At 35.5% G+C, this 12487-nt stretch overlaps 1 protein-coding gene across 2 annotated transcripts in view; it reads left to right on the forward strand.

Annotated features, from left to right (window-relative positions):
* Positions 1-11459, forward strand: part of PSME4 (proteasome activator subunit 4) — a 112181-nt gene extending 100722 nt beyond the window's left edge. For both annotated transcript variants that reach the window (XM_043981850.1, XM_043981851.1), the window contains 6 exons: positions 3092-3220; positions 4334-4489; positions 6279-6441; positions 8310-8443; positions 9090-9228; positions 9789-11459. In XM_043981850.1, the coding sequence (XP_043837785.1) occupies positions 3092-3220; positions 4334-4489; positions 6279-6441; positions 8310-8443; positions 9090-9224 (717 nt within the window). In that variant the 3' untranslated portion in view covers positions 9225-9228; positions 9789-11459. The remainder of the gene's footprint in view (positions 1-3091; positions 3221-4333; positions 4490-6278; positions 6442-8309; positions 8444-9089; positions 9229-9788) is intronic.
* Positions 11460-12487: the final 1028 nt, after the last annotated feature.

The raw sequence follows: 12487 nt of genomic DNA on the forward strand, positions 1-12487 counted from the left end.
GAGGTGGATAGTGTTTTAGACATAAAATATATGAATATGTAATATATGTATACATCTTTTATATGGTAGAGATTAAATTATGAAGATGAGTAAAATTCAGAATTTTAGTGATTAATATTAATTAAATATATTCTCTTTCCACTTCAAAATACATTTTAAATTCTTACCTTAAAGTATGTTGTGACAGTAGCATATTATTGTTAATGCAGCATGGTAGAGTGAGTGGTTTTAGGTGATTCCATGATTTTTATAGGACTATGAGATTACAAAATAAATCTAAAGCAATTTTATTCGAAGGAATTGATCCATCAGCAAGTCTTTAAGCTAGACCTAATATGAGTTAGGCACTGTACTGAGCACTGGATATATAAAATCAATCATTTAACAAACATTTATTAAGGTAGATGCTATGCTAAGTTCTAAGGATACAAAAAACCGGCAAACACGCAGTTCTTACCCTCATGGAACTCACATTCAAATGTGGAAGATGACATGCAGATAACTATGTATATGTGTGTGTATATAGTTAAATAGTAGGAGATAAGTCTTGTAGGGAAGGCCACTTGAGAGGAGGGGAGAAAAGGTGGACCAGAAATGAACACCAAGTAAAGTGAACATGTCCATATACAAAGTAGAACAGAAAAAGAGGACAGTGCATGAAGCTGCAAATGTCTCATTGCTGCTTTTCCTTTTTTAAGTATATAATAAGTTCACCTTGTAACTTTCAAAGCTTGCATGCTTGTCTGTTTACTTCTGACCTTATTTTCTCTGTTCTTCATTTTAAAATGCTTGTTTAACAACCTTCTTTACTCATTTTAAAATAAGCCTATGATTATTTCTAACAGGTCTAAGATGTCATTGCATTCAGATAATATGTTTATTCTGTTACCTAACTAATGGGCACCATCTTGGTTTCCAGTTTTATGTTGTGACAAAAGAATTGCTATAAATATATTTGTATGTATGGGTTCTTTTACTTCAGAGTTCAAAGAAAAAAGAAAAGAATCCGTAAGTCTAGTAATGGTATCACTAGGTCAAAGACCATATACCATTTAGTCACTCTTGGAGCACAAGGAACTTTTATTTTAACAAGGGAGACAATAGCTCGTATGTGTGCCTATGTGTATATAAATATGTGTATATAATATGAACAGAATGACTAAAAAGTTGTGTAGGAGGGAACATACTACCAACAAGGGCATCATAACAGGCTTTATGTAGAAGGCATTGTTTGAGATGAGTTTTGAAGGAAGCAATGGATTGTAAATAAGGCAGAGATATGGAGGGGATTTATTTAAGGCATGGTGGATCATCAGTAGAAAGACAGCGACAGGGAATTGCACATGTTATACACAGCAAATAGGGCTAGCATATAGAGGAGTAATGTGTAAGAATATTGGAAAAGGAGAAAGGGGCTAGCTTTGGAGGAGCTTCACATACCAGACAGGTTATATTTGATCCTAGAGAAAATAAGGAATCCAGTGGCACTTACGGAGTAGAGGAATTGACATGATCATATTTGGAAAACTACTTTGGCAGGTCCATGGATGATAAAGTAGGAGGAGACCAAGTGAAACTATTAAAGGTTTTTTCCCACTCATCTTTCTTTTTGTGGTTTGAATAAAAGGATAAAATTCCCCTTAGGCTATATAGATCTTCATATGGGTCTGAATTAGCATAATAGTTTTTAACCTCATTACATTATGCCTGTAGATGAAATAAAATGGAAAATGAGACAATAAACTCACTAATAAAACTAATTCTGGGAGGATGACCAGACTTTGGTGAGGATCAGAATTGCAGGATATTAAAGATCAATTTCCTTCATTTGTTTTAAAAGGGTGTTGGGAGGGAGTTTTGAGGGAAGAGGCTGGACAAGATTGACCTCAGATCAATTTCTGTAATTCTATGATTCTCTGAAAATACAATTTAAAATTTTTTCTATGTACCTGCAGTAACACAAACAAATTGCAATAGTATTGGTAAGCCTTTAATGAATAGTAATTAAAGTAGCTTAATAGTTAAAATATTATTTATTAACAAAATACAGTTCAATTAAACAAGCATTTTATTAAACCCTTATATTTGCGAAGTATTGTTGTAGACATGAGGGTTATAAAAATGCCTACTTTTGAGGAGTTTATATTTAACTGGGGAACCCACATATAAAGACAGATGATTATAAGATATTTTGAGGAAAATAAGAACACTGATAACTATGGGTAACAGTAAAGAGTTTACTATCACCTAGTCTGAATCCAAGAATTCTAAGAACTAGAGGTTAGGCAATGGGGACTGCAATTCCAAATAAGAGGTATGTGGCCTCTGCCAAAGGTACACGGGGATGAAGAACAGCAAATGAGGTCAGTTGGGCTGAAATGTAAAATGCATAAATGAAACAAGTATGGAAAGGTAGCTTGGATGGACCCATATTGTAACAGACTTAACATTGCCAGAATTAGTGTGCTTCTTGATGACTGGAAAGGTGTCCTTTATAGCATAAACATTTACCCTGTTGTCTTGTTTATAATGTTAATCCTTCATAGAAAGCGTAATAGTAAATTTTGTACAGGCAACCAGGTTTCAAATTCTCACTAAAAACGAATGCAGCTAATTTAATTCAATAGAGATACAGCACTGGTGTGGTGACTAAGAGCTACAGGCTATTTTGATCCATATTGGCTTGCTAAATCTGACCAAGTCACCTCAGTACGTTAAGCAAGTCTTTAAGTCCAAGTCAAAAAATAGTTCCAGATCAGTCAATCATCACGGCTTTTCTATGTGTTAGGAGCTAAGGATACAAAAAAAAGGAAACTTCAGTGAGAAGAGTTTTCTAATAAGGGCTCCCTATATCAATGAAACCATAGGTATAGAGAAGGAAAAAAAAGCCAATAATTGTGGCAAATTTAGTCACTTTGTGTCAACCGTATATTTTGTTGGATCCAAGGATACAGATCTCAACCCATCTGTGTCTTCTCTGTAACTCTTAAGATGTAACTGAACTCACTGATTTAAAAAAAAAAATAGAATGCATTGCCACTCAGCCACAACTGCTTTCTAACTAGTGATTTTGTTTATTTTTTCCCCCTAGATTGCCCCAGTTGAAAATGATAATAGCTATGATGAATTAAAAAGAGATGCAAAGTTGTGTCTATCACTAATGTCTCAGGGGTTGCTTTACCCTCAACAAGTGCCTTTGGTGCTTCAGGTGCTAAAACAAGTAAGTGATGCCTGACTTAAGAAGACTGAGTTCTGTTTGGAGCATATGGAGTTTTTGGTGCTTGTGGGAACATCCTTTTCAAAATGTTGAGTGGGCTGTATTATGGTACTAGATCTCAGGAGAGACTAGGACTGAATATTGATGTGGGAATCATCTGCGTAGAGGTGAGAATTGAAACCACAGAAGTGAACAAGTATAGAAAAGAAAAAAGAAGGCTTTGGACAGAATTTTGGGGAACACTCTCAGTTAGGGAGCTTAGTATGGAAGAAATCCAAGAAAGGAGAGTAAGAAGGAATAGTCTGACAGGTACAAGGATACATCAAGAAAAGGAAATGTCACAAAAACCCAGAGAACATTAATAATACAAGGTCTCTTGAAGTCCAGTGAAACCATACTTTGAGATTCATTGATGACAATAATGATAGTTAACTTAATTTTTTAAAAGTCTTTAAATGTTGTAAGATACTTTATATGAATTCTCTCATTTGATCTTCACAACAATCCTATACAGAGATTACTATAACTAATAGTCTCTCTACTTTACTAATGAGGAAAGTCAAGTAAAAGTTGTTAAGAGACTTGCCCATGGCTAGTAAGTGTCCTGACAAGATTAATTCATATCTAAATTTCATCTCCACTCTAATTGCAATACTTTTCCTACTGTTTCCCCCAACCCCACCCCCATCTCAGCTGACAAGCACCAGTTCCCATTGCTTCCTACCATTCCTTCCCTTATGTTTCCAACTAGTCACCTTGAGACACCTAATCAATAAGACCTGTGCATTCTTGTTTTGTTTGTTTGTTTGTTTGTTTTTTTGCAAGGCAGTGGGGGTTAAGTGACTTGCCCAGGGTCACACAGCTAGTAAGTGTCAAGTGTCTGAGGCTGGATTTGAACTCAGGTACTCCTGAATCCAGGGCCGGTGTTTTATCCACTGCGCCACCTAGCTGCCCCCAAACCTGTACATTCTTAAGGACTAGATTATTGAAGTTTTTGCTTAAAAGCAAAAAGGTTTACCTATTTAAACTCATGAAAAGAGAATTACATTAGATTAGGATATAGGGCCACCTGATAAATTCAGTAGTGTTTTCCTTAATTTTTTTTTTTTTAAACAGACAGCAAGAAGCAGTTCTTGGCATGCTAGATACACGGTACTGACCTACCTCCAAACCATGGTATTTTATAATCTCTTTACTTTCCTAAACAATGAAGAAGCAGTTAAAGACATCAGATGGCTTGTTATAAGTTTGCTGGAAGATGAACAGCTAGAGGTAAAATTAGAATTTTCATAATTAAATAAAATTAATTAATCTTTTTAAAATATTACTACATAACAAAAGCAATAGCAGCCAGTAAATCTAGTATACTTTAAGAATTTAGCACAATGAATTCCTTCCCCTTCTTAACATAGCTCTTGTTGGTTAAGATTTGCTATATCCTATTTTTCAAGTTTAAAATGTATTTATCATTGGAATTGTCTTGTAACTCCTCATGAGGACTAGTTTGGAAACCTCAATTAAATTTTTTTTTTTTACTTCTACATGAAAATTAGACCAGAAATAAAAATTCATGGACCCTTGTCTTGGACTCACTAATATCTCATGCGTCACCTTTGGCAAATTGTTTAATTTCTGAGGGCCAAAAAGTTTCTTTATCTGTTAAATGGGAAAAATATCTGCTCTATCACACAGGTTGCTATATCAAATGATTATGTGAAAGGACTTTAAAAAATGTATAAAATAGGCAAATTTAAGACCAAGTTGCTCATAGGTTTGTATTCTTGGATATTTTGTGATGTTTTAGAGATCTCATTAGAAACTGTAACAAAAACAAAGATCCCAAAGATCATAAAAACCATAAAGCTTTCTTACACTGTCAAGTAGCTCCCACAGTAAGCTTTTGGCACAGAATTCTTTCTGCATTAGTTAAATTAACATGGAGAGATCATAGATCAAATTTAAATTTACATCCAGATTTTTAACATATATCTCTCTACATTTTGACTTGCTTAAAATTAATTTCTGTAGATTTATAAAAAAGTGAGTGAAAGTTATTCCATCTAAGAGAGGCAGGTAACAAAACCTAGCAATTTGGGTGGAAATGGTATATAATTATTAGCCTCTATTTTTATGAACTTTTTTCCTAGGCTTGCCTTGGAACAAAATGTTGTAATTAATTAGTAATTCAACAGTACTGAGAAATGGATCTAATAAAGTTGTTCACTCTTATACATGAAAATAGAGGGATAGGAGTCTCAAGCATTCATTGCTAACCCTCTAGATCTAAATTCATCCTGTTTTGTAATATTAGAACATTATGTTCAACGACTTATAAAGTGTCTTTTGCTAAATATTAGCCATCACATTTGTTGAAAGTTTGTTTTGTATTTGCACAGGATGTCTATTAAATACCATGTCCAAATGCCTGATTATAAATGCATCGTCTTACCATTAATATGCAACAGTGAATGCTTAGCAGAAGTCTAACGTGTTTTATGATTAAGTATGAAGTGACACCATTGAGTCCTTTCTCTTCTGGAAGTTCCAGGTGTTTTACTTATTTAAAACTGAATCTCTTAGCCTTCTTAAAACCCTTTGGACTGACTAAAAAAAAGAAATTGTAAGCCAGTATTGAAAGTTAATAGCTCATGAAATTGATAAGAGTGGTTAATTCTATTAAATGTGTGCTGTAATCAAAAGATTGATGGAAATTGTCAGTTTGTAGTTTTTTATTATTTTGTAATTAATTATAAATTGTAATTTTGTAATTAAAAACTTTAAAGTTTCTACTAATGTCTAGCATTTCTGTAACAATTTAGACTAAACAGGTGATGTAAAATGTATTACTTCACTTTAAAGTATACATTAGATGAATGATTAGTACCACTTGTATGTTTCCCATTTATCTGATAGAATCCCCACCTCCAAAAACATCTTGCACTTTTGTAGGAACATTTTTTTGCATAAAATTATATTTAATAATTCTCTTCTCATACCTTCCCCATAGTCTCTGTTTTGAAAAGTAGTTCACCTCAATGTACATAACTGCTTCTTTTCTTAGGTTCGAGAAATGGCTGCTACCACCTTAAGTGGGCTACTGCAGTGTAGCTTCCTTACCATGGATAGCCCTATGCAGATTCATTTTGAGCAGCTTTGTAAGACAAAGCTACCTAAGAAAAGAAAGCGAGATCCTGGCACAGTGGGAGACACCATTCCATCTGCAGGTAACAGCATGTGATTTCATAGAATCTCAGGTCTGGAAGGAACATGAGGGACCACTTGGTCCAACTTAGAACTGGACCAGAATGCCTTCTACCTTGTACCTGACAAGTGGTCATCAAGCTGGAAGACCTCTACTTTTAGATAGCTCTGATTATAGGAAGTTCTTTTTTGCATCAAACCTAAATTCGCTTCTTTTAACTTCCATATTTCTGACTTTGTCTTTCTGTAGCCAAAAAGAACAAGTCTTTTATATAATAGCCTGTCTGACCCTTGAAAACAAGTATCTTGTTTTTTCACGGTTGTCATTTTCACTGCGTTCTTCATCAGGTTGGTTGCTCTCTTCTGGATTATACTGATGCCTTACTAAATGCAGCAGCCAGCACTAAACATAATATTCAAGGTTTTGTCTAATCTGAACAGTGTACAGCAGGGCTACCATCCCCATTCTGTGGGAAATGAAGAGACTTAAGAAGATGATAATTGAAGGATTACCATATGGAAGAGGAATTTTGTTTTCCTCAGAAAATAGAAGTAGCACCAACATGTTAAAATCAAAGGGATGCAGATTCATAACAATTAGAAATTTATATATGACTCGTCATTGGGAGTGTTCAAGGGGAACATTGGCTGCCTCAGTGAGTGATGGTTCCTGCGATTGGTAACTCCTTGGAGATTTTGAAGCAAAGTCTAGATGACTACTTGTTGCATTAGTTATGTTTGAAATTGCCTTCAGGTACAAGTTAGACCAGATGGCTGCTGAGGTCCTTCGTAACTATACAGCTCTTATTAGCCATGTTGTAAAGGGGTTTCAGGCTTCAGGTAGGAATGGAACTTTTCTCTAAGTACTCTTCCAGCTTTCCTGAAATTCTGTGATTCTATTAATACCAAAATGTGTATGAAAATGAAAAGAAAAAGGTGAAAGCCACATTAGAGTTTTACCTTTTATTATCAAATTGATTGGCTTCATGAGTTTCCCTTGTTGTTTCTGTGTTCTTGATTAAATGTCAGTATAATGCTTATTTAATACTCTTAATATGGAGTAAACTATTAAGGAAAAATAAAGCAGTTTGCTTTTCATAATTTTATTGGCAATACAGTTGACTGTTTAGTTTTTATTTTAAAAGATACGAAGGTTAGAAAAATCTTAAAACATATTACTTTATTTATATAATTTGTGTAGATTGAATAAGGAAACCCTAGAGATTTGGTTCTATTTTTCATGCTCCAAGGCCTCTGCTACTATAAATAGTAGCTGAAGGTCAGAAATACTAGTTTCTCTGATTAACTTTAATGGACATGAGGCGTATTCCCAGCATTAAATCCCATATGTAGTACTGCCATTCAGAGCAAAGGAGTCTAAGATACTAAGGACAAGGGGCAGCTAGATGGCGCAGTGGATAGAGCACCGGCCCTGGATTCAGGAGGACCTGAGTTCAAATCCGACTTCAGACATTTAACGCTTACTAGCTGTGTGACCCTGGGCAAGTCACTTAACCCCAATTGCCTCACCGAAGGGGGGGGGGGAAAGATACTAAGGACAATTTATTGAATCTCTGTTCACTGTCTAAATGTATTTACTAGTAGCATGTATTTGTGTTGTGCTTTGTACGCCCATTTGAGTAGTACATTCATGTCTTTTAAAAAACAAAATAAGGGCCAGCGAGGTGGCGCAGTGGATAGAGTACTAGCTCTGGAGTCAGGAGGACCTGAGTTCAAATCCACCTTCAGACACTTGACATTTACTAGCTGTATGACCCTGGGCAAGTCATTTAACCCCGATTGTCTCGATTCACCCCCCCCCCACACTCCCCAGAAAAACAAGAAAACAATAGTTTTTTTTGGTTTTTATTTTTAATTACTTTCTTTTCAGAATTGGTCAATCGGCATGCTGGAGTACTGGGAATTGGTGCATGTATTTTATCTAGTCCTTATGATGTTCCTACCTGGATGCCACAGCTCCTGATGAATCTCAGTGCACACCTGAATGATCCCCAACCTATTGAGGTAAAATTTTAATTTTATTCTGCATTCCATATCAATCTTTTTAACCACCCACCCACAAACCGCCCCCAAAAAAACCAAACCCCACATTTTATCATAGTGCTTTTTTTAAACTGCAAATTGTTATTTTTTGCTTCTGACAACCCTTTTCTTGCTTTTATTGTAGCAAAGAGCCACTTATAAGGAGCCCAAAAGTGTCCAGTATCACGCTAGTTTTTATTCTTAAGTATCATCATTTTTTCTGAAAACAGAATAGCTAGTATTGGGTAATATTTTATATTTAATCTAAGAATAAAAGTGATTGTTGTTGGATTATGGTATGGACTGTGAGTTATTCTCTATATGTTATCATAACTAATAGGATCACACATTTACCACTCCATCTGTTGAAAATTGTTACTATTGGTGTCATTTCTGATTGGTTTTCATTTAAAGGAGTACTATTCTTCCCAATAATTTTGAATTGCTTAGGGTCTTTTTTGGTAGCAAGGGGAAAAAAGTGTGGGGTAAGAACTGATTTCGTCAGAGATGACCAAAAGAGTTTGAGAACTGCTGTCTTGGAAGTTTTTATATATATATTTAATTCCTCTTTAATAAGCCAAAGTGTATTCAGAAAGGGTTAAAAGTATTTGGATTACCTGTTCTTTAGATGACTGTAAAGAAGACCTTATCCAATTTCCGAAGAACGCACCATGATAACTGGCAGGAGCACAAACAGCAATTCACTGATGATCAGCTGCTTGTGCTCACTGATCTCCTGGTGTCACCATGCTATTATGCATAGAAAAGTAAGTATAGTTCTGGATTTTAATGACTAATATCAGGAGATGTAGTGCTCTTGATTTTTAAAAAATTTAATAACAAATTTCTCTTTGTGTTCTTGCGTATATTCTTGGATGACAATCACTTTGTAGGATTGGCAGGTAAAGAAGTATTTTACTTAGCAACCTTAGATGTGTTTACAACATGACTAGCATAATGAAACATACCTGAACCATTCCATTTTGCAAACAGCCCACCAAGGAAAATGCACACAGTTTCTCTTCTTTTCACCCTTTCTTCTGGCTAATATAAATGAAATTCTTGGGGATTTTTCTTTGCCTTTTCACCTTGAATATTAAGTAGAGAACATAGTATGAGAAAATTGGGTTCCTGTCACCTTTTTCCTTTTCAGCCTTTGTTGTAGGTGAGAATACTGGCCAAATGTTGTCTTATTTGCCTTGTTGCGGGGCTTCTAGGCTACTGGCACAGTTTTGTTGACAAGTTTAATGTGATAGGCAACTTTTTCATCTCAAGTCTTAGAAAAGTATAAAAATGTTTAATATAGATTTTTAACTATTTGTTACAGGTTCTTCATTAATGAGGGAGGACTCAGAAACCTTTCTTCAGTGATAGAGGAAACTCAAAGAAATTTCATGTATAAAAACCTTTAGAACTTGGAAATCCTGATGCTTAACTGAAACTCTCCCTCCTCCTTCCCCAGTACAGATGAGTAGCCCTAACTTCAGGCTCTTTTCATCAAAAATTCCAATTCCTCAGGTACCAGCTGTGGGAGTTCTTGACAGGTTTCTGAAACTGCCTGTCAAGCCTAATTGCTTTTGGTGGTTGTCATGTTCGGTCTCATGGTCTGTGTTCCATAGGTGTCCCCAGCTTTCCATTTGATATCTTCACTTGTTGGGATGCATTCCCTGATTTATCAGTAGATAACTTTTCTCTGTGCAACATCTCAAAGAGCTGCAAACCTTCAGAAAATAAACAGTTGTCCAATATTAATTAAGACCACGACATCCAGGACCAGAATCTGGGAACCCTTTAAAATACTATTGCTCCTTGGAATCAAAAACATCCATGTGCTGACAGGTCCTGTCATTTCACTCATCTCAACTTCTTTTGAACTTTTTCTAAAATCTTTGTTGACTTTAAAGATTGTGGGCTATGGAAAGCCTTGTAACCTCTTCAGCCTGGATCAAGGTAGCCATAGTTAGAAAGGAGGGAAAACAGAGAAAGTGTCTATAACCTCATCCATGACCTGGTGGAGTGCTTGACCAAGATACTGAATTGAAGCCCCTGTCCACCTGCTTCCTATAGGTTAGAGTTTTTGGTGCTGAATAGAGCCAATAGATGAAGGGGGGAAGGGCTGTGGGTCGGGAGGATTGATGAGCAACATTTTAATTGATTGGAGTGTGTGTATACATTTGTGTGTATTAAAAAAATAAACAAAAACAAGAAAACTGACTTTTTTACCCTGTATTCTTTACAAATATGTTTTGCCCTCCCTGTTGTACTTTGCATAAATGGAAGACTGCTGAGTTTGTGGAAGTTCTGTATATTTTTGCCTGCAACATCGTTGAGAGGCTGATAACTATTGGCTATTTAATTGACCTATTTAATATATGTTGCATATATGTAAAAGACTGTATAAACTGTAGAGGTATTGCATTGGCAAGACATTGTACAGATTACAACCTTTTACACAACACCCTTGTGAAATTAATTTGTATAATTCACATTTAGATGTTTATACTATAGTGATTATGGCTTTTGTATCCAATCAAATGCCATTATTTGTGTGTTTAAATTATTCTCCTTAATTATCTTTTCATGTTACAAAAGCTGAGGTGGGTTGGGGGGGGTGAAGGGGAGGGGGTTGGTTTGAATTTCATTTAACGCATTAGTATGTCTCATGTAACTTTTCATGTGCATTTCTAAATTCTAACATCCCATGTTCTCTGGCAAATTTGTAGATGCAAGGTACCTCTTAAGTTGAAATAATTCACAAGTTGGTGTGTTTCATCATTCATACAACCTGTACAGTCTTCCTTTCAGGAACACTAAAAATATGTTTTTGAATACCTACCTACTGAGTTAGTGACTCAATACAGACTTTAAGCACAGCAGTGTTCCTAGTGCAGTATTTCCTAAGTGTCAGCACACAGACGTAATCACTGTATAGAGTAGTGCCAAAACTATTATTTCAATTGTGTACCTAGTTGAAACCCAATAAATGGATTGTTTGTAACACTTGGTTTTTGTCTTAATTCTGGGAAGAAAATTAAGTGTGTTTTTGGTACTTTATTCTGTTGTTTGTTTTTTTTTTAATCTCATAGCACTGTCAGTATTCTCTGACAGCTTTAAACTAGGTGTCTAAGTGCAAGACTATCCTTTGATGTGTATCTGTACAAAATGTGAAAGATGCTATACTAGGGGCATTTTTAGGGCTCCATGAATTCATTCACTGAGAGAAAATTCTGGAACACCTTGAGGACTCTCTCCTTAGGCAAGACCACCACTAATTACTTGGAAGAGTAAATCAGATGTTCTTTAGGTTATGACATCATCTTGTAAATAAATGTGGCTACCTCCACCAGGTAGTGCTTGCTCTTTAGAGCATCCACATCTGATCACTTCATGATCAGAAAGCAGAATTGTTTGACTCATCCAGATTCTCTTCCTGTCCCATTCAGGAACATTGTGCACATACTGGGTATCTCTGATTTCCTCTTTTTCACTTTCTGTACACCTCAGGCAGTCTGTTTCTAAAATGTGCATCTGCATCTTCTGAGGGTCTCTTCTTTCCCAACTCTAGCTTCTACTGTAAGGAATGCCTTCAAATTAACAAGTTTTTTGTTTTTTTAACGTTTCAGTATTGTGGATAAGTATAGTAATGTTTTCATTGATACTAAAGGAAGAAGAAAGCCTTTAGGAGCTTCACAAAAAAAAATTTTCATCTACCTAATACATCTCTTAATTGTCTTAAAGTCTTTTAGACAAACTATTTCTGATTCAGTCTTACTTATTTTCAATATTTACTAGTTTTTTCACAATATTGTTTTCTACTAATTTTTCATAAATATTGTTCAGCTACATTATGGGTAAATTATGTCAGCTAGACTAGGGACCTAATGACCATTTCTAACATTTTTGTGGAGAAATGCTCAAAATTCCAAGGTAACATACCAATGAATTGGGGGGGGCGCAGTGGGGGTTAAGTGACTTGCCCAGGGTCACAGCTAGTAAGTCAAGTGTCTGAGGCTGGATTTGAACTCA

Source organism: Dromiciops gliroides, chromosome 2 (genome assembly GCF_019393635.1).
Source record: "Dromiciops gliroides isolate mDroGli1 chromosome 2, mDroGli1.pri, whole genome shotgun sequence".
NCBI lineage: Eukaryota > Metazoa > Chordata > Mammalia > Microbiotheria > Microbiotheriidae > Dromiciops > Dromiciops gliroides.